At 39.5% G+C, this 22,598-nt stretch overlaps 2 protein-coding genes across 3 annotated transcripts in view; one reads left to right on the top strand and one right to left on the bottom strand.

Annotated features, from left to right (window-relative positions):
- The window catches only part of LOC145440577 (EF-hand calcium-binding domain-containing protein 6-like), a 107,710-nt gene that overhangs the window by 18,082 nt on the left and 67,030 nt on the right, over positions 1 to 22,598 (bottom strand). For both annotated transcript variants that reach the window (XM_080318221.1, XM_080318222.1), the window contains exons 3-15: positions 21,714 to 21,866; positions 15,228 to 15,462; positions 13,124 to 13,295; positions 11,037 to 11,158; positions 9,697 to 9,845; positions 8,500 to 8,648; positions 7,987 to 8,098; positions 7,668 to 7,787; positions 6,621 to 6,757; positions 4,528 to 4,681; positions 3,735 to 3,850; positions 1,881 to 2,048; positions 1,184 to 1,355 (exon numbers count right to left, since the gene is read on the bottom strand). In XM_080318221.1, coding sequence (XP_080174347.1) covers positions 1,184 to 1,355; positions 1,881 to 2,048; positions 3,735 to 3,850; positions 4,528 to 4,681; positions 6,621 to 6,757; positions 7,668 to 7,787; positions 7,987 to 8,098; positions 8,500 to 8,648; positions 9,697 to 9,845; positions 11,037 to 11,158; positions 13,124 to 13,295; positions 15,228 to 15,462; positions 21,714 to 21,866 — 1,959 coding nt within the window. The remainder of the gene's footprint in view (positions 1 to 1,183; positions 1,356 to 1,880; positions 2,049 to 3,734; positions 3,851 to 4,527; positions 4,682 to 6,620; positions 6,758 to 7,667; positions 7,788 to 7,986; positions 8,099 to 8,499; positions 8,649 to 9,696; positions 9,846 to 11,036; positions 11,159 to 13,123; positions 13,296 to 15,227; positions 15,463 to 21,713; positions 21,867 to 22,598) is intronic.
- The window catches only part of LOC145440590 (uncharacterized), a 126,375-nt gene that overhangs the window by 55,385 nt on the left and 48,392 nt on the right, over positions 1 to 22,598 (top strand). The window lies entirely within an intron of this gene.

Raw genomic sequence — 22,598 nt, 5'->3', positions numbered from 1 at the left:
TTCAATTTTAATAAATAATTCCAAATCTTTTTTCTAATTTAGTAAGGCCTTTACAGATTCGAATTGAGCCAAAATTGGTGTGCACTGTTTTTAGGCAATATAACAATTTTATCAAGTAGCCAGTAAAATTTGCAAAAAACGGTCTTCTTGTACAGCCCTAGTGTGCACACTGCACATGTCAAGAATGCTGATTTTTCAAATTATCGAAGATTTTTGTGTGAATATATGGCTTTACCACTAAAACACGACTTTATACTTGTTAGATATCGGCAGTTTTACTTGTTCTCGACTACTCCGCTGTAATTCTAGTTGAATTTGTATCCAAAGAGAGTTGGTAATTGTAAACTGAAACAACTAGAAAATTTGCAGCTTTTCAAATTAGATTAGTATTACAATTATACCTGCAGTTTTTCCTAAATTAGATTACAATTACATTACCGGCATTTCGCTCAAATTAAACTAATTCAGAGGTGCGCAATTATTTTTCCTGGCGGACCAAATGTGAAGCGGAAAATATGTTGGCACAACTTACGTAGGTTATGTAAACGGAGTTCAAAGTAAATGCATATCCCGATCAATTTATGCAGTACTTTTTGTTCACACATTAACATCAACAAATAGATTTTGGATAATATACTTGAATTGAAATGAACCAGATTATTTTCGGCTGACACTCGTCAGGGGTAATCGTCAGCAACTAGCAGAGAATTCAAAAGAACATTGTACATCAAAAATCGTATCACAAAATATGACGTCACCAGCTTGAAATTTCGAATAAAAGGGCGTTCAATGCACTATTTGTAGATTGTACAGGATCGTACATTGAACGCTCTCTTATTCAAAATTTCATGCTGGTGACGTCATATTTTGTGATACGATTGTTGATATACGATGTTCATTCCAATTCTCTACTAGTTGCTGACGATTACCCCTGACGAGTGTCAGCCGAAAATATTCGGGATCATTTCAATATGAATATACTATTCAATTGTAGATTGCAGTTCTGTACCTCCAAGAAGCTGTTCAAATAGATTTTATAATTTAAATTCCCAGAAACTTTTCGCGAGCCGCTGAGAATCGCGCCACAGCCCGCATTTGACCCTCAGGTTGCACAATGCCCGGGTCCGGTCTAACTAGACAACCCAACTTGTGCAAGTATGCGAGTATGATCGTAAACGAATACCCGTCGGAAATTGCGCTTTGTGACGGTCCTCTTCCCGTTTCTACAATAGCGGAGAAAAGTCTTTCGAATCTCCGCGTCGTGTTGCGCCATTCTCTCTTGAAGTCTCTTGACAACCTCGGTGGCGGAGAAGATGTTCGTGTGCCTTTTCGCAATCGTCGTCATGTCCGCGATTCTATCAAGCAGATCAACTTCGTTTTGGATCAATCAAAAGAGCAAAATTGTAACATTTGCCAGGAATTCTCAGACGTGCCGCAAATCTTCTTGGGATGTTGGAAAAGAACTGAACAAATGAGAACCATACGGACAACACCGAGTTGATATCACACTGTGACCGCTAGACAAGGAATATTGATCTAATTATTATACCTTACAGGGGTCAAGATGCAGCCTTTTTAGTTTATTCCATGTCCAAACATAATAAGGGCTGTAAAACTGTTCAAATAAATGTTTTTGCAAATGCGTCTTAAGTTAGATGCCACATTTTTTGAAAATTGGCCGAATATATTGGAGTTATCGGTGAAGATGCTAGTTATCTATTTAAGACACATCAACTATAAGTATTTAAAATAAGGCAAGCACACAAGCATAATTCCTATAGCTAGGTAATGAAAACACATTGTAATTCTGCATCATTGCCACTATTTCCCCAAATAAAAACGGAAATAGGCCAATGTCGATCAATCTTGTGAACGCCTACTTTTCGTTGTGGAAATATTTCCTTTCTTCCTCCCTGTCGTTGCTTTCGCGAAATATCCTGGTGCTGGTGCCGTGCAAGTCACCGGGCGTGGCGTCGATCTTCATGTTGTGCAGGAATTGTCCCAACAGGATTCGGTCCTGCGACACTTCCTCACAGTCTGACCAGATTCTGTGTGATAGTGGCAGGTGATCAGTAACAGTACTTCCACCTTTTATGAGTACTCAAGTAAATTTCGCCTACTTGACCAAGTTACTCCAGTGCAGACTTGGAATTGGAGTGAAATTTCGGTAATCTAACTCTAATCTAATTCGTGAAATGTTTCTATGCCCTCATTTTAGTTCTGATCTACTTTTTGGTTTTCCTGAAAATGCTACAGGACGAATATATCGTACGAAAGGAGCCAAGCTTGCTTTACAAACATTTGCCGTTCTCATGATTACGGGAATCAACTTTTATTTGATATGAAACGAAATTGATTATTGTTGTATTTCTTTCTACCATAATCCCAGGGTTGTAACCAAGTCACAAGTCAATCTCACTTTTATGGTTTTGACTCGAGTCAAGTCGAGTCATTTTCAATTCACCACCGAGTCAAGTCCAAGTCAGCGAGCAGAGGGTAGAGTCCGAGTCATGGTTTTATGACTCGAGTACGAGTCCAAGTTATTGTGTTGACTGCTCAGTTTCAAGTTAAAGTCTTGTTAAACCCACTTTCATAATTCTGTTTGGTGACATCGAATGGTTGGCATTTATAATATTCTTAATTTTCTCACATTTAGCAGTGTCTGGTCGCATTTTCAAGTACCAGTACCGATAGACGAAATCCCTGTAGTGTGGTTACTTTACTATTCTTCGAAATTACAAAGAAATGTTGATCTTGGCCATTTGAGTCTCGAGTCATGCGCAATGACTCGAGTCCAAGTCGAATCAATGCACAGATTGACTCGAGTCGAGTCATTTCCGTATTTTGAGAAAGTGACTCGAGTCAAGTCGAGTCATCAGAAAGTCGTGACTCGAGTCGGACTCAGGTCGAGTCTTTACTCGAGTCATTACAACTCTGTGTAATCCGTAACTGAATTCAATACAAAGTTTTTACGAATCCAGTAATTCTAACCGAATTCGGAAAAATTTCATAGCCATTATTCTAATTCTGAACAGATTTTGACAAGAGTGGCAATGATTTATATCTATTTCCACTTCTACTTAACAGTTTTAAGGAAAAATTACTTACTTTGACAGAAGTAGATGGTAGTTTATTGATAAGTTTGCATCACTTTGTGAGTGAAATTGATGGAAAAACTACTGCTAACGGAAACTGAATATATTTTCGAAGAGTTTTTTTGTAATTAGTCATAACGATGTATCTCACAATTTTAAATGCGGTTGTACGAGATTAGCCGCTACAATCACGCGGCCTCACGACCAAACATATTTTTTCAAACTACTCACTCGGGTACTTTTCAAACCTCTCATTTATTACATCCACTCCAACTAGTTTTGACGTGTCCTGAAAATCGATACTGAGTAGGAATTTTCATCGCTACTGATACTTCTACTTCACTACTTTACAGAGTGGGATAACTACAAAATTTTCAGCTTTTACAAATTATATTACAATTAAAATGCGAGGATAGAAACATTTCACAAATTAGATTAGAATTCTTTTACCGGTAATTTGCTCTAATTTGTCTAATTCAACAACTAGAACTATCTAGTTATCCAAGTTTGCTACTTTGACCACATCCACAAAGGACAGGATATGTAAATGAAATACTTTAAGACCAGGATTGACGAAATGAAAATTTATGTTTCCTGCCGTACAAAGATGCAGATATGGAGCAAAAAAGCACAACTCACTTTGCAAAGTGCTCATCAGATAATGGAAGTGCGTATCTTTCGATCAATCTTCGGAGATGTTTCCTTGATATCGTTCCGTCACCTTCGTCGTCCATGGTCACGTATTCTTCTACAATCTACAATATCGTGTCAAAGCTAGTTTTGCATGATCAGGGTTGGGATGAGTAAGGAGCAGGTCGACTTTTTTACATGACTTGACTTGGACCCAGGGTTTAAGAAATGTATATTGACTACTGACTCAAGTTGGGATAGAGATGAAAGCAAACTTTGTTAATGACTTCTGGTAATCTATCTGTAGCAATGTATCTCTGTTCTATAAAGTGCCCAGTGCTCACATTAACGAACCTCTCGAATGATTCAAATCGAACAAATCTAGTTTTCACGCTAATATTACTCGGCAACAATTAGTGCCAGACCGAAGTGTATCTTGTAGAAGTGGGTTGCATATTGCATCATACACATAGGCTGACGATGATAGACCGAATCCATTCAGTGAACTATTCAGTCTAGCATTTCTACGTAACAGTAAACAACATTGTAATAACAAATAAACCTTTTCACATGTAAATTAACACTATCTTGCAAAATGCAATGACTTGAACGATGCTTCATACTTATTATGTCGTACAATTAGACTCAACTTGATTTGAGACACCTAAAATCAAGTGACTTGACATGAATCATGCCAAAAAATGTGCAATGACTCAATATGACTTGTAATTCGAAGGTAGTGACTTGCTTGCGTAACTGATTTTCATGACATCCCACAATAGTCTCATTGCTTCATCCCGACCTGTTTCCAGCGTTCCGTAAACTTTTCGGCCAAGAGTTCTTCGACCGTCTTCCAAGCCATAATGGCTGGCGGCTGGTTTGTGTTCACTTTGTGAGTGGAAAATAACCACTTGTGAGCGGCGACGTTCTCTCTTGCTTCGAAAAGGCTCAAAAAGCTGGGAAGGAAGAAAAATGTTACCATTGTCATTTGTCGCTATCAACCATTGACAGGCTTGTACAAACTACTGGATTTTATAATGCGCAACTAGAACTAGAGCTAGAATTATTGACCTTTAAAAGTCCGCAACTAACTAAAACACAACTAACTTGGTTCGATTCCGAAGCAACTGATTAGTATTCCACATCAGTACAAGTTTGAAATGGGAAAGGTTTTGACCTTCAACACCCACACGTAGCTACTGCTACACCACTGTTAGTAGTGACGACTCTGAGCTAGCAAAAGCTGCAAGAACATCGCACAACAAAACACTGGTATCACGATTCACGACAAACGACTATATGCGTTTTCCAGTTGTTCGGCAACTATTTTTTTGAATGTACATTTAGAACTAGAACATAACACTTTTCAAAATCCACAGCTACAACCAGAACGAGAACCTGAACGCGGTCATGAAATATTTACCATAATTTTCCAAGTATAGTACGCACCCATGTATGATACGCACCCTTAAAATCGCATGCAAATTCTGGGAAAAAGCCTGTACCAATGTATAGTACGCACCCTGCATTTGCAGTACACGAATAGCTGTGTTTTAGTATACTATGTCGACATGTCGTTCTGTTTTGCGATGTCACTGTTCAACAATCATCACATAACGATCGGTAATCATTATGCCATCAACGGCATTGTCTCTAAACGATGGTGGATAGCAGCCAAACCCTGCAAGGCTGGCGACGCGATAGTTCAGGCCAGCGACACGACATCTTGAGCACGAGGCCTAGTACAGATGCGATTGCTAACCATTATACAATTAACAGCATTATCTCTAAACGAAAGTAGATAGCAGCTAAGCCTGCAAGGCCGGCAACGCGATCGTTTAGGCCAGCGACACGACATCTTGCGCACGAGGCCTATTACCGATGCGATTGCCCAGGCCAACGGTTATGACGTGCGTAGTGCGGAGCAGGGACCGGAGCCGGATTGGATATCCGGCCGGATTTTTACAATTTTGGCCGGACCGGATCAGAGCCGGCATAGTACTCTTTCTGTTACGGCCGGAGCCGGATCGGAGCCGGTTCACTACTTTTTTGATACGGCCAGAATCTTTATGGATAAACATGACTTTTATAACTAAATAACTACCAACCAACCACACGCAAGTAACCGCCAAGCCAGTGCGAACATAAACGAGGCATATTTATCAATTCACGGAACCCCCGTACCGTGTAGGGCCGGATTTCTGGCCGAATTTTTTCATTTTTGGCCTGAGCCGGATTGGAGCCGGATCAGTACTTTTTCCTGATACGGCCACAGCCGGATCGGAGCCGGACCAGAGAATTGAACAACCGGATCGGAGCCGGACCAGAGAATTTGTCGATCCGCTCCGCACTAGACGTGCGCACCAGGTCTTTTAGAGATGTGACTGATTACGCAAGCGATTTTATGTTGCGCGTATGGCCTGTTGTGTATGCGATTGTTCAGGCCTGTCATTGACGCTATGAATTAGCGAGGATTGCCGCGCGTGCGTGCCGCAATGCTCGCTCGTGCTCAATGACCTAATTTCGCTCGCGTACAAACGGCAAACTAACTCAGCAGGAGACCGTGTGCCGTGCTGTTCGTTAATTGGCAACACGATTCTCGCTAATTGGCAGCGCGTTAAACTGATAATACGAATTACTGGGCGCGATGGCTGAAAGTGATGCGCGATTGGAAACAAACATGAAGAAAGGTGTGATTTCAAGTTTTTTATCGGGGGAGATTTTTTTCAAGGCTTGTTGTACCCATGTATAATACGCAACCCCCTATTTTAGGAAAAAAAATCGTGGAAATTTTGCGCATTACACATGGAAAATTACGGTACATATTGATTATACTGTAGCTTCTTTATTAAACTGAAAACACGTATGAAAATCAACAAAATACTGCCAACATACTTGTGGTAATTGATGAATCCGGTATGCTGTGGATCAAGTTCAGTAAACAATTCTTTGACGTGCTCTTCTGTCAGCTTAATGGTGAACGATTCAATAATGCGACGCAAATCCTGTCTCGTGATTATTCCTCTACGTCTCTGTAATTGGAATGATAGCACAATAAAAATCTCATGATATTGATTAAACTGGATGTCGATAGCCTACAAATATTTTTGGCTGACACTCAACAGGGGTAATCGTTAGCAACTAGTAGAGCATTGAAAATAATATTGATGCGGTTGTTGATATACAATGTTTTTTTCAATTCTGCACTAGTTGCTGACATGTACCCCTGACGAGTGTCAGCAGAAAATATTCGGGCTTATATCAATATGAATGTATCATTCAATTGCATACTGAAGTTCCAAGAGTGGCTTAATTAGGAATTTTATTTGACACCATAACCAGGACAAGTAAACAGACAAACACCACTAGTGCAGTCCCAGGGTTGTATTGACTTGAGTCATGACTCGACTCGAGTCCGACTTAAGTCACGATTTTTTGTGACTCGACTTGACTCAAGTCAATTTTTCAAATGCATAAAATGACTAGACTTGTGCATGACTTGAACCAAGTCATATGACTTGAGACTAGGACGGCCAAGACAGATATTTTATTGTAATTTCGAAGAATAGTAAAGTCACCACATGATTGGTATTTTGTCTATCAGTCGTGAAACGTGGAAAATAGGGCTGCAGAAACTGTTAGAACTGAGGAAAATTACTATATTATGAATGCGAGCCATCTACATCATAGTTGAAAAAGGTTAGTTGAACCATATTGAACGCAAAACTAAACGGTGAACACAATGACTTGGACTTGACTCGGTGGTGAATTGAAAATGACTCGACTTGACTCGAGTCAAAACTATAAAAGAGAGATTGACTTGTGACTCGGAGCCTTGTGACTTGGTTTACAACCCTGAGTAGTCCTCAAACTTTTTAGCTTGGATAGCGGTAGAGTCACAAAATTGCAAGCCAGTGAACGAAAAAATCAAAATCAAAATACCTCATCAAATTTGAGAAAGGCTTGCTTGAGAGTGCTGAAATTTTGAACAACGTGCTTTTTCAAAGTTTCAAGAATTTCCGGCATTGTTGAAACTTCCAACGCTTCCCGTACTGGATTGACCTGAAAGGATCGAACAAACGTCAAGAGAGGCACGATAAAAACAAACAATAAACCAATACTCATTGAATTCTACTCCTAATTGAGTACCAGCAATGAGTACTTTGACCATCCCTAGTTACAACATACATAATCAAATTGGATAGCAGATTGTGTGCCGAGCCCATCTGCTACGTATGGTGCAGTCAAAATCCAAGCATACCTTGTGATTGCTACCAATGGGAAGGGTCTGTCCGTTGCCAAACGTTTGCGGATCTTGAAACTTCTGAAGAAATTGCTCCCACGAAACCTTACCGGTGCCTCGAACCTCAAACCTGAATAATTGAACAGCAATAACGCAAAATAGTTGAGAAGCACCGACTTTTAATTCATGTCACTGCAGTGAGGTAACTTCTAAATGGAATGAGCTCTGCAGCTGCGACTAAGGCTTGACACAATGATTCGAGGACTCGACTTTGAATCAAGTATTATTTATTACATTATTACATATTTGAACATTCCATATCTTTCATACTGTTATAAAGTCATAATTAGAGATACTTCAATACTCGACATCTGTCTAAAGTAGAAGTAGTTTCTATCACAGTCCCAGCTGGCTTTTAATTGGAAAAAGCACCATACGGTCTGGGTATTTCATTATGTCATTCTGTCATTGATAATACATCAGGTGCAAATCCAATTTATGTACTGAAAGGGTGCTATCGATGTACAGTACCTGTACATGAGTTGGTGAAAAAGATCTTCCGATAACGGCAGCACGAAGTTATCAATCACAGATTTCAGATCAGCGATTGATATGAAGCCGTCTCTTGCCGAGTCAAACGCCATCATCACACGCCTGATATCGTCACAATTTTGACGAATCTGTAAAAAATTACGATCTTTTTCATCAATGCAGCTGTTTAGCACTAGCACAGCAAGATATTCACATAGGAATATCTATATTACATTTAAACCATCATAATAACGGGACAATGCCAGATGACATCTGGAAGTGAATCTCTACTGCAATGCGCAATATGACTGATCGTCTTATGCACATTATCTGGCTGATGAATACAATTCACACTTATTTCCTGTGTCAACAGAATTGAATGAGCACTTGATTGATGAAACCTGGTAGTAGCCATAGCCCCAAAGTAGCCGTAGCTAATTTGGCTCAATTGAAACCCAAAGGAGGCAAGTCATTGGAGTGGAAAATTGTGGATTTGAAAAAATAGTATTTACAGCAGGAAATTACATAATTATCAATAAAAAATTTAACACCGTATGTTTTTTTCAAATCCAAAATTTTCCACTACGAAAAAATACACGACTACATGCTGGAATTGAGTCAAATTTGACATGCATCATTTTTCTATACAATTCAACAATTTCATGGGGTAGCCGGTAAGTAGCCAGTAAACTTTAAAGCATTGGTTCTCAACCTTTTTTTAGGCACGCCCCCCTTTATGATAGTGAAAAATTTCGCGCCCCCCTTATCATCATTTAACAAAATCCAACGGGGATGCTAGCAACCCCAACATATTGTTTGATGGCATGGAAGGTTATGACTGTTGATAAGAGAATTCAAAAATATGAAAATCGGTCTATATATAGAGAAACACGCGTGAATTGGAAGTAAATCGCGCACAGCGCGAATTTTTTTTTCAGTTGACCGCTTCTTCGCACCCCCTTTCAGATACATCCACGCCCCCCAGGTTGGGAACCACTGCTTTAAAAAATTAATTTTTTTTTAATTTTCATGTAATAAATCAATAAAGTTTCCACTTTTATAGCTATGCTTCTACGGGTTGGGATTGAGCTAAATTTGATGTAGGCCTACAGCGTTTATTTGGCCAACCTAACAATTTTCTCAAGTTACCAGTGGAATTTAAAAAAAAAAAGTTATTCACAGCCCTAATCCGCAAACCTTATGTCTGAATTCTTTTTCCACTTGAGAAAATGTCATTTCACGCAACCGTCTCCCTTTCTCTTTGCTTTTTGAATCGTTACTTTGCAGAACAAGATCGGTAACGGCCTTTTCTCTCTCTAATCTCTTTTTCTTCGCGTCCCACGGCGCTGAAAAGTATGCATACGAATAGGACTGCGAAAAATCGAGTACTTATCTGATTTGGTTCCGAGTCTAGTAACAGTTTTCGAGTCAAGTTAGCAGCCGGCCAGTATAACGTCACTACAGTTGTAATCAGACTTGAACAACTGGATAATTACAGTTGCTTAATTGTATTAATTATAGCGAAATGACAGGAATCTAATTCTAATTTGATATGTGAAATGTTTCTATGCTCATTTCAATTCTAATCAAATTTTTGGTTTTCCTGTAAATGCTACAGGAGAACTGTAGGCCTATCGCATGAAACGAGTCAAGCTTTGTGTACAGACATTTGCCATTTTCATGCTTACGAGAATCAACTCTGATATGACATGTCACTCAACTTGTTTCTTGATTTCTTTGGAACTTGAGTTTTCCTTCAACATCCAAGTTTTTGCGAATTCACTACCGTAATACTACATCTTCAGTATTTTGGAAAAAAATTGTAATCGGAATTCGAATATAATTTGAAAATACTCATTATTGAAAATATAGACAGCAGGGTTGTAACCAAGTCGCTAGGCTGCAAGTCTCAAGTCAATCTCACTTTCCGAGTTTTGACTCGAGTCAATTCGAGTCATTTTAAATTCACCAACGAGTCAAGTCCGAGTCCAAGTCAGCGATCAGAGGGTCGAGTCCGAGTCAATGTCATTGTGTTGACTGCTCAGTTTCCAATTAAAGTCTTGTAAACCCACTTTTTATAACTCCGTTTGGTGATATTGAATGTTTCGCATTTAAAATATACTCGTTTTGCTCAATTTTAGCAATTTCTGGTCTCATTTTCAATTACCAGTACAGCTTCTTGGAGGTACAGAACTTCAATATACAAGTGAATAGTAGCCTATATTCATTACCAGTGCCAATGGACGCAATCCCAATAGTGTGGTGACTTTACTATTCTTCGAAATTACAATGAAATGTCGGTCTAGGCCATCTGAGTCTCGGGTCATATGACTTGGTTCCAGTCATGCGCAATGATTTGAGTCAAGTCGAGTCGAGTCATTTCCGTATTTTGAGAAAATGACTCGAGTCAAGTCGAGTCATCAGAAAATCGTGACTCGAGTGGAATCATTACAACCCTGATGGACAGACAAAACTAATGTGTTTATAGAATGAGTATGAATGAATAAATTGTAATCTACAAAAGGCAATTCCAATACCGTCGCCCGATTCCACCGCTTGTAAATGCTTCTCAGCAGCAGCCGCATTCACACCGAGCCGACGGAGAAATTCTCGATAATTGATTGTCCCGACATGATGATAGTCGTATCTCGCCCAAAATCTGGTATTACATGAATGGAGTGACGGGCTGAAGCAGTTGGTTAAGGCTACTGGCGCAATAACAAGGGTTACTGGCAGGGCTGGGCAAAATCAAGTACTGGAGAGATTTGATTCTGAGTCAAGTATTGGGATTCAATTCGTGTATTCGAGTATCACTTCTTGTGATGTCCTAATAGAATGGATGCTGTGCAAGGTTCAGATGTGCAACAGTTATGCGACAGGGTATAATATAATGTCAGTTCTAAATCATAGTAAAGAGAATTTATTAAAAATTGTTGCTTGTGATTTACAGTAACATGTGCAACATGTTTTGTATGCTGCAATACGACTAATCGAGGTTTCAAGGCTCCCGCAGTGGAATATAGTATCGAAGCTATCATTTTTGTTGATAAATGAAATCTTGGTGGCAAGGAGCATGTCCTTTCAGTACTCGTAAAAACGATCTCTCCCTACTCGACTAGAATTAAAACTCTTTTGAGATTCTATCACTCGAATCATTGTGCCCAGAGCCCAGCCCTAGGTTCACGAACTCAAGCTTGCTAGGACCATAAGAAAGCAGCATAGACTGAAGAATTAAACCAGCAAAATATCACGAGACTGTATTTGCCCAGTTTGGAAATTTGTGTTAGTGCAAATGTTCACTCGGTAAATACGCACAATTACCGATTTCATTTCAATAAATCTTTCATGATGACCAAGCAACGCCTTTGCTGGGGGTTGGTAAACAATAAAAATTAAAATTTTAAAATCAGAAGTGCACTATCAGTATCAGTTTATTATTAATATTTTCATCATTTCAAAACACCACAAGACAGCGATACAATCAAAAGATAGCAAGGTGTCGAAACGACTTGGAGTAGTCTTTGAAATCAGTCATCCATCTGGGCCTAGGCGATGTAAATAAGAGGCATGCAAACTGGGAGAGGAAAACATCAAAAACTAGTGATGAAAATTAAATGATCAAAACCAAGGTGGGTTTATTATAATATAATTGAGGGTGCAGCTGTGCAGTGTGCATAGTGTTGATTGGCTATTTTTTCAATTGTCTGTTACCATTATGACATAACGACACTTGTCCCCGCTATTCCCTGAAACCTTTTGCATCGGCATTTTCTGCAATTTAAAACATTCGCCTTTCAAACAAAAACTACATATTTCTAGCACAGAAGCATGTCAGCTTGATAGCATGTTGGCCAAATAGATTGAATCATATATCAGAACGAGAAAAGTCGTTCTACAAACAACAAAATCAACTAAATTGTTTCACTGTCAAATGTTCAAAGTTCAGGCTAAGCAACATATGTGTTTGTAAAACGAAACGCTTATTTGATCTCAAGCCCACACCCGTAAACATAGGTGGCAATCAGAAGACAAAATAAATGATTTGTGATAGTATGCATCATTTTGGATTTCATAATTACGCATGTGACGTCAGAAAAATTCAAATGTTTACTTTAAATCTGCATCCCAAGCATATGCGTGTATTGATGCAAACAATACGTTCATGTTGCCAAATTTATTCCACTCGAAGCTTTCCGACTGGCTCTCTTCAGGAGCGAACGCCAGTAAATGAGGTCAACCATTATAATGCAGCAAAAGCCGATCCTCAGTCGCCAGAAGGAACATCTCTAAACGCTGGGAATCTTCCATTAGTGATGTTTTGTCATTCGGCTGTTTTACAGATGATTTTGTGTGCGTTGTACCGTAACCGTGTGGTATTTACTGCCGTTCGCGACTATGTGAAAAAAATTGTTTCCATATTTCGAACTGGTTAATCTCATTTACTGACGTTTGCTCCTGAAGAGAGTCAGTCGAAAAGCTTCGAGTGGAATAAATTTGGCAACATGAACGTGTTGTTTGCTGCTATATCGAAGTTCTGTACTTCGAAAAGCCTATATGCGTGTATGAAGCAAAGATTTCAAATTCACACTATTATTTATTATGTATTTCACAGAGAATAGCTTACTTATCAAACTGAGCATCTGTGAATCGTAGACAGTAGTTCTCTAAAACTCTACGAAGCTCGTGTCTTTGGATGAGTCCGTCCCGATTGTAGTCGAAAAGCTGAAATCCCTTCACGATATTTTTGAGGTTACTCGCGATTTTCCTCTGCAAATTTTTCTCCAGAGTGTCAATACCTTTGAATGGAAAGAACGAGAAGCTGATTCAATCTGGATCAGTCTGACAACAAAGAGGACCAGCAGCAATTCAAATGCAATTTTTACGTAGTGACATTTGCATGAAAGTTCTGTCTTTGGAGCTGAAATAATTAAAAAAAACTACTATTTACAATTGAATAGTATAGTGATATCGAATTAAACCCGAATATTTTCAGCTGACACTCGTCAGGGATGGTCATCAGCAACTAGCAGAGAATTGGAACGGACATTGTATCACAATCGTATCACAAAATATGACGTCACCAGAATGAAATTTCGAACAATCGAGGTCTTCTAATATATTTTTATAGGGTAATTTGTCATTCTCCCACAGCAATTTGTAGCCTAAATGATCAAAATCTGAATTATATAAATGACTCTCAACCCGAGCCTTACTTACTATAAAATTACTGCAACCAAGAGTACTCAAGTAGCTCTCACCTACTTTAACTACTTGATCAAGTAGTTATTTTGTAAATAGCTTTCAGTTTCTCAGGCAAAACTAGGCCTAGAATACTTACTTCTTTACCTACTCGGGAACAGATACGAAAGATAGAAATTCCAATGATGCGTGTCGATTAGTGAGAGATGATATTTTCGAGAATTATAGTCTCGTTAGTATTTTCCACTGTGGAAGCTTAGAAACTTGATAGCATACAATGACATATCGGTGCAGTCGTGATCAACGGACAACATTGTCATAAAGTACAATGAAATCTTGGTATGTTTGAACAATTACCAAATAATCTTTGATGTGATGTAAAACTGGCATTATATTATCTTCTTTGCGGTCACATAAAAGATCTGTGCATGTCTGAAATTTTCTCATCAATCATAATGCTGTGATGTCATCGTGAGCAATGTTCTCTCTAATTTTTCACGAGTCTGCGCAAACACGCCAACTCACTGCGCAGGTCCTTGGAGAACAGTGCGCAACCAGCCCCCCCCCCCCATAGGGTGATAAAACGAACTTCTGGGGGGCTTCGCCACCATATTTCGCGCCTATAGAGATTCACATAAGTATCATCGTCTCCGTCTAGTTGCCTCGCGTTGCGTTTTCTAGTTACTCGCGTTAGATCAATGTATTTTTTCGAATTTACTAATATATATAGCATCAATGCGTAAATGACGATTACACATGAACTTATACGCGTATGAAAAGCTTGTCAACGAGTCCGGAAGTGCTGTCAATTAGGGAGTCCCCGATCTCTGGTGAACGATTAACGCGCTTATCAGTGCGTATTACGTGGCGTCTTTTATAACCCAAGCCTTGACACACATCTTCTGATGGTTCTGTTCTGTTCAAGTATTAGCGGAAATCACGCACGCGCACGTGCATGCTTGCGGACAGTCGATGTCATTCAGTTTCGCGATGTCAATCTTTAATCGCAATCGAGATATTGGAGCCTAAGCATAATAGGCCCGAGACGGAATAGTTAGGCCAGCGATGTTATATTTCGTACCAGGCCTATTGCAGACCCAATGGTACAGGCCAGCGGTGGTATAGTGCGCACAGGGTCTATTGCAGATGCAATTCTTCAAGTCAGAGGAACTAGCCTTGTTGGAGACGCGATTAATCAGGCCAGCGACGATTGCCGAACGCTTGGCAATCAATGACAATTTTGCAATCATCTCAGCAGGAGATCGCGTTGCGTGCGTCTGCGCGCGCGTGGTCCATTGGAAAACAGTGAGCAGCGACTAACAAAAAAACTTCACTTCGGATTTTTTTGTGCGCAGCTTAGATTTTCTGTGCGCAGAGACCGTTTCAGCACTGCGCATTTGCGCACGTGCGCAGCTTAGAGGGAACATTGATCATGAGCGATACTAAAATATTCGACTCTACTCAACCCAGCCCTAATTGATAGTCCCCACTCTGCCATTATCTTCAAGTCAAAACACACGCATGCTCACCGACATCTTGCGGAGGTTTCGTAAATAAAAACTGATGCAGTTTCTTGTTGGGTTCGTCGTTGTAGAATTGAACATCATCGTTTGCAGCACTCGGTCTCACTCCCAGAACGGCTCCCGCGGTTTCGGCCCGTTGAATGGATTCCGGCAAACGAGCATGTGGAAGATGGTTGGAAAGGACCAGAAATTGCTCGAGGAATTTTGTGTAATTCACAGTGCCGTTCGGATTTGTACCAATCTAAAAAACACGGAATAGCTTCAGGCGACAAAGGGATAATGAAATAGAATTTTCAGAGTCAGTTTTGCTTCTCAGCCAAAAGTAGAAGTAACGCCTAAATTTCTACTCAATTACAAATAGAAATACTGGTAGCTATTTCTAAGCAGACTTGGACAATAAGATAGTTCTAGTTGTCTAATTCGAGTGAAATGCTGGTAATCTAATCCAATTTGTGAAATATGTGAATCTCCTAAAAATGCTACAGGAGAACCGAATCGTGCGGAACGGGCCAAGTTTCACGTGCAGACATTTGCTAGGCTCATGCTAATGAGTAATTCAGTCATTCGAAATTGTTTTCTCGCGACTAATGCAAAATGACTAAAGATTCCGCAAATAGGAGCAATCTTCCAACATACATTCGGCAGTTACTGTGTTGTAGGCTACATTGCAGACTGTTCTGCAAAAGTGGCGTAAACACAACCAACTTGAAATTACTTTCTACTTTTCATAATCCACAGTGTGGCAAGTAAGTATTTTAACCTAAAAACCTATTAAGTCGAAGTGGAAGTAGTCTAAACATACGTGAGTACATTGAAAAAAATAAAAGTACCAAGTACGGTTAGTATTACTAATATTAATGCCCGATAAAAATCATACACAACAGTATTTCTGTATGAAAAAAATGTTTTAAGCTCCGATAAATTTTGGATACTACAAACTAGCAGCTACTAGCATTTAATTACTATTGGCCAACTATGTTTGATGTAGTAACACTTTTTCAGTGAGGTATTATATTGAACTATGGCGTCTATGTCATGTTTAGTAGGCTTACATTGTAACAAAAGATTGTCTAAAATGTTCTCTAATGTTGGTTAAAATGCTTTATACCATTTGAAGCATCGTCCATCGCACACCACTGACTATTACTCAGTTATCTTTGATGGGTGCCTTTCTAAGGTATTAAAATTTCCATTGCCACACTTTAAGTATTTACAATTAATTCCAATGTAGATGGCCTACTTGTAGTAAGTCAACAAGCGCTTCGCTAATCAAAGTAAGTGTTCAAGAGGCAAGTCAAGAGGACCCAGTGGGTTTTAAATTGTAGTGCGTACAGCCAAAAACACAAAGACCTATTAAGACATTGGCACATGATTGCCTATTCACGCTTTGAAACAATATTGATATAGGTCTTCGACTGTTCGGGTATAGGCTACCGGTATTTGAAGGTGTATTCCATTTGTTCTCTTATATAGCATATAGCCTATGAGTACATCTAGGCACAATGATGAATACCAAACTCGATCTGAATTGAGTATTAATTGAAATGATTTGATAACTGGAACTATTGTTTCAATACTTGTTTCCCACTGCAATAGCATTGTCTCAAACCGCTTACAGCAAATGATCTGCTATGTGGTGTAAAACTGGCCATCAGTTTTTGTGGTAGCATTAGAGATCATTTTTGAACTTGCCAAACCATCTATACTGGTAAGACGTCATAATGAGTGATATTCGAATACTCGACTCAAAGCTTAATACTTGCTTCTGAATCGAATCACCCAGGAACTAGATTTTGCCAATTCCAACATAACATGTTGAATTTGATTCCATGATTATAGAGCAGGATATGACAAATGACAATGGGGATAAAAGTCCCAAATCATATAACTGGACAATAGGCACAGAGTGTATCAATATTACAGAGTAAATGTGATAGCGGCCGGAGAATGGTCGTGAATAAATACTGTGAAATTTGCTGAGGCCAATCATGCTGACTAGGTCCATAAAGATAGGGAAATAGGATAGGATACGACAAATTAAAAATGATATTGTGAAAATGACATGACTTGCACTTTCAGAAATTATCACGTTGAGCCGATGCATATCCTACGTATCTAAAATCGGTTGGATAATACAGCACCGGTATGCAGAACGCACACTTTTGAGTTACCGGTACCAGTACATTTGAATCAGACTTTTACAAACCACTGGATTTTGAAAATGCGCAACTAGAACTAGTGTCCTCTAAAAATCCGTAACTAACCAACTAGAGCACAACCAACAAGATTCAATTCCGAAACATCATATTCATTTTTATTTTATCGGAATTGTATTGGTTTTTCACATGAACATCAGTACAAGTTTGGGGTAGGAGGGGTTATAAAGCCCAAAACCCACCCCCGGCTCTGCCACTACTGTTCCTGATGACTTTGAGCTAGCAATGGCTGCAAGATCATCACACAAGATCAAGATTCACGTGAAATGATGACACATCTTTTTGAGTTATTCAGCAACTATATCAGTTTTAAGGGCACTAGCAAGTTGAAATTTAGAGAAAATATCAAAATTTTCAGTTTTTTTTTCTTGGCTTGAGATATCAACATAGTAGGCTACCTATACTCTTACCTCATGGCCTTATCTTACCAAAAACACAACTAAAAACTTCATAATTTCCATTTTCATCGGCACCGGTTTAGTATCTTTTATTACTGGTAAAATGTTTATTACTGTTTTTCTTCATTGTAAAATTTTGTTGAACAGCTTCATGGTAAATCCAAAATTTGTATGACATATATGTCGTATATGAAGAGCTTCTTGGAGGTACAGAACTTCAATATACAATTGAATAGTATATTCATATTGAAATAAACCGAATATTTTTGGCTGACACTCGTCAGGGGTAATCGTCAGCAACTAGTAAAGAATTGGAAAGAACATTGTATATCAACTAGCTGTCAACAAAAAGAGTTCGTGTACCACCTAAAAATAGTACATTGAACGCTCTCTCTCCTTCACAAAATTTCATGCTTGTGACGTCATATTTTGTGATACGATTGTTGATATACAATGTTCTTTCCAATTCTCTACTATTTGCTGACGATTACCCCTGACGAGTGCCAGCCGAAAATATTCGGGTTCATTTCAATATGAATATACTATTCAATTATATGTCATATAGTATTCACTGAGGGTTTTTTGAAAAGCTAACATCGAGACCTATGTCATGCTAAGAGTCGTTTGGCCTAGGTCTACCTTGCTCTGAATTACAGAGCTTCACAACAAAATTTTTGAAAAAATGACCTGAAATTCAAAAATTTTGAATTTCAAAATGAAATTTCTCCAAGAGGGGTTGCACATATTCCTTCAAATTTTAGCATAACACAGCACTGTCCTAGTACTTCCTAAGGATGGCGTCAGATTGAAAAAAGGGCTTCACAATTTTGAGATTTTGCATTCCCCGTGTCGGTGCATTTTTTCTCCTTCAAATCCAGAATGTGCATGGTGGAACAATTTTTTTTGTATAAGAGCCAGATTGGCCCAATATTTTCAATTGTAACTCCCATAGAGCCATACATATCGATCAACTGTTACGTCACAATTGAACATCCGTGGCGTATTGCTAGGGCACTAATATGTGGAATTCGTCGTGTGCGCCATAGTTTTATGCCCAAATATGAAGGTATAGAGCCAAACGTGGTTCCTACAGCAGTAGGCCTACATACCCACCGTGTGATACGGCAGGGACGTGGGATTAGGGGAGGCAAGTGAGGCAGTGCCTCGGATGTAGTCAGGTATGAGTGAAGGAAAATTGTGAAGCCTTCAATGGTTATTGTTATCTTCTATCAATGTTTATGAATGACTAGATATAAAACATTTTTATTCAAATGGAATTTTCATATTTATTGTTCGAAATAAAGGGCGAAAGGAGAGCCAAGCCTCACCTGTGACAGCACACCGCATCGTAAATAGCTTAGAATTTATAATTACTGATATTAAGGATACGTAATGGTCGCTCTGATTCTGAAAATCTAAGTATTGATCGACTTCTAAAATATAACGTAACGTAGCGTTACACAGCTTCAATTTTACGTTGCTGCTAGAAAGGTACTAGCCCATCAAGAAAATGGATAATAGCTGTGGCGTTGTTTTTAATTTGAATTTGTAATTGTATATCTCAGCGTAGATCAGAAAGACAATGTGTATTTCAAAACTGCATTGCCCCTAAGTGTCGCCACGTCTGCTACTCTCTTTTGTCAATCAAGGTATCGTGCAATCCACGATTTCTAGGCACGCGGTGGTGGGTAGATCGTAGTGCGGAGCGGATCGGCTAATTCTATGGACCGACTCCGATCGGGCTCCGGCCGTATCGGAAAAAGTACTGATCCGGCTCCGGCCAAAAATGAAAAAATCATGACGGAAATCCGGCCCAACATGGTAAGGTGGTACCGTGAATTTAAAAAATGGTTCGTTTCATTTCGCACTGGCTTGGCGGTGACTTGCGTGTTGTTGGTTGGTAGGTAGGTAGTTAGGTATTTATTTAGTTACAAATGTCATGCTTATCCCTAAAGATTCTGGCCTTATCAAAAAAGTACTGATCCGGCTCCGATCCGGTCCGGCCAAAATTGAAAAAATCCGGCTGGATATCCAATCCGGCTCCAGTCCATGCTCCGCACTAGCAGATCGACTTCACGAGCGGTGTTAGCCGCCAGTGCGACAGCAAATTAAATTTCGGGATTTTTAAAAGAGAACGGTACGAGCCCCTAAACCTAGATACTCCAATGTCTTGACCTCTCAAAGACATGTTCATGCTGCCACGAGAATAATTATTCTTGCCGCCATGAAAATTTACTAACAAGTTGCTGCAATATTGATAAATTAGTTATAAATTCAAAATTTCTCAAAGAGCCCAAAAGAGCCATATATGGCTCGCGGGCCATAGGTTCCCGACCACTGGTATATACAGGGCCGTAACAGCACTTCGTCAGGCCCCCCCAAAAACTTTGGTTTTGGGCCCCCCATAGGGTTGTAGAACTAACTTCTGGGGGGCTTTGCTTTGCCCCCCAGACCCCCCTCCGGCCATACACTCTTGACCATGACTTATCTTATTCGTTGGGACTTTGTTTAGTGGATCAGCTTTTGTCGCCTAAGCGCGCCAAGCGCGCAAAAATTTCTAGAATTCAAGATTGAATCTGGCAGTATGATCGGGAAATGCCTATATTGTTATCAATTTTTATCTTTCTCTGCTCACGTAATCAGATTTGCCGGTAGAGCTGAGTGAGGTGTGTTTGAAAAGGTAGGACCACTCAATAATAACTAAACATCTTCGGGTGTATACCCGTTGGCAGCAACGAAACAGCACCTCGTCAGGCCCCCAAAAGCATGGGTCTTGGGCTCCCATAGAGTGATAAAACGACCCCCCATCACGTTGTTCGCGTTTGTCACGAAATCATCTGTACTGTATTATGAGCCAGCACGAGGCGCGAAAATTTTCAATAATTTATGATAAAATCGGTCAATCAGATCGGCGATTGCATATATATTATACTACCAATTAATTTTCCTCTCTACTCACGTAATTAGATTTACCGGTAGAGCTGAGTGAAGTGTCTTGAAAACGGGAAGGCCCGTGAATAATAATTAAACATCTTCTGGCGGGCGGACCCGTTGATATGACTTCGCTACATGATGTTATTTCGTGACTTCCAGTCTGCTATATCAAAACATATAGAATCGCCCAAACATAGGCTTCTAAACTAAGAGACGCACACGATTTCAAATTGGTATTTCTTCACTGGCATAAATTTTTTCCCAGCGGGATGGTATCTGTTTTGTGAGGTTCAGATTGCAAAGACAGGAACATTCGGCGTCAGTCATTTAGGCGCCTATGGACAATTAAACCTATTTGTATTTTATATATAGAACGCAGTCTTCGGTCAGCATAAGGGCATAGACCTTTTCGGCCAAGGTTTTCTCGCTGCCGATCGTTCTGGCACACTTCTTGGAGTCGCATGTTATATGGCCTAAAACTTGATCGTATGTCTTGGTCTTGGCGCGGTAATGGCCCAATACCCAATAATAAAGATAAATGGCTAATTGAATTCGCGCGCAGCGCGAAAAAATTTTGAAAAATTGGCGTAAATTTTCAAAAAATACTCCATGATTTATGCTAATTCACGAAATAATTTTGGGCCCCCTTCGAGCTCGGCCCCCCCCCCAATTGGGGGGTTTGGGGTGCGGCAGTTACGGTGCTGGGTATATAGCATAGCGACGTCTAGCGACTGTGAAAATTTCATGGCGATAGGGGTAGCCATCTGAAAGTTAGGTTTTTGACTTGCTAGTCCTCTTAAATGTACAACTGGAAATAGAACAGGACTATTCACTTCTCAAATTCAGCAACTAAAACTAGAACTGGAGCTACTCAAAAAGCCATTCGTGATTTGACCATCAACCAACTAGAATGGTAGTTTGTACAAGTCTGATTTTAATATCACCTTAATCAGCAATGCTTTCAGCTGCTCGGAGGTAAGAGGGAGGCAGTGATGCTCCAACACTCTGCGAAACTCTCCCGGCGTCACAGTGAGACTCTTTTCAGTGTCGTAAGTTTGGAAAGCTCGTTTGATCTCTTCAGCCTTGGCACAGACATTCTGTAGAAATGCGAAATACTCGAAAAACCAACACAGAAATATGTCCAAATGTATATTGTGATACAATACATCAGCTCAGTTCAGTTTAATAATAATTTTATCAAAATATTGGGGCAGTAACACTAAACTTAACTAAGAGTTGCGATGACTCAACATAATTCGTCATTAAACCAGCAGGATCAGTAGAAGCGGAGTGAGTGATGTTCAAAATTTAAGATTTCAAACCATAGTATTTAACGTGGGTAGATCTACAGTAAATAATTAAAGAATTTGCGACTGTAAATACTTTTTTTGTCCAAATCCAAAATTTTGTACTCCAATAACTTCGATTCTACTGGTTGGAATTGAGCTAAATTTGTTGTGCATCGTTTTTTTTCAGACAGCCTAACCTGATTTCATGGGATAGCCACCAAAATTATAAATAATTTTATAACAAAACTGTTTATTCAACATAATGACTTGGACTCGGACTCGATACTCAACACTATGACTCGGACTTGACCCTCTGCTTGCTGACTGGGACTCGAACTTGACTCGGTGGTAAATTGCAAATGACTCGACTTGACTCGAGTCAAGACTATGAAAGCAAGGTCGGCTTGTGACTCAGAGCCTTGTAACGTGATTCCAACCAAGGGTTTCAAGGCAAAATATGATCAATATACATTTTAAGATACGTTTGGAGGTATAGCTCAATTGAATAACATATTGATAATGAAATAAACCTGAATATTT

Source organism: Botryllus schlosseri, chromosome 6, assembly GCF_051294905.1.
Source record: "Botryllus schlosseri isolate E-star chromosome 6, Bs_hap1, whole genome shotgun sequence".
NCBI classification, from domain to species: domain Eukaryota; kingdom Metazoa; phylum Chordata; class Ascidiacea; order Stolidobranchia; family Styelidae; genus Botryllus; species Botryllus schlosseri.
Note: the sequence above shows the minus strand (reverse complement) of the source record. Positions and strands in the feature narration are given on the sequence as shown.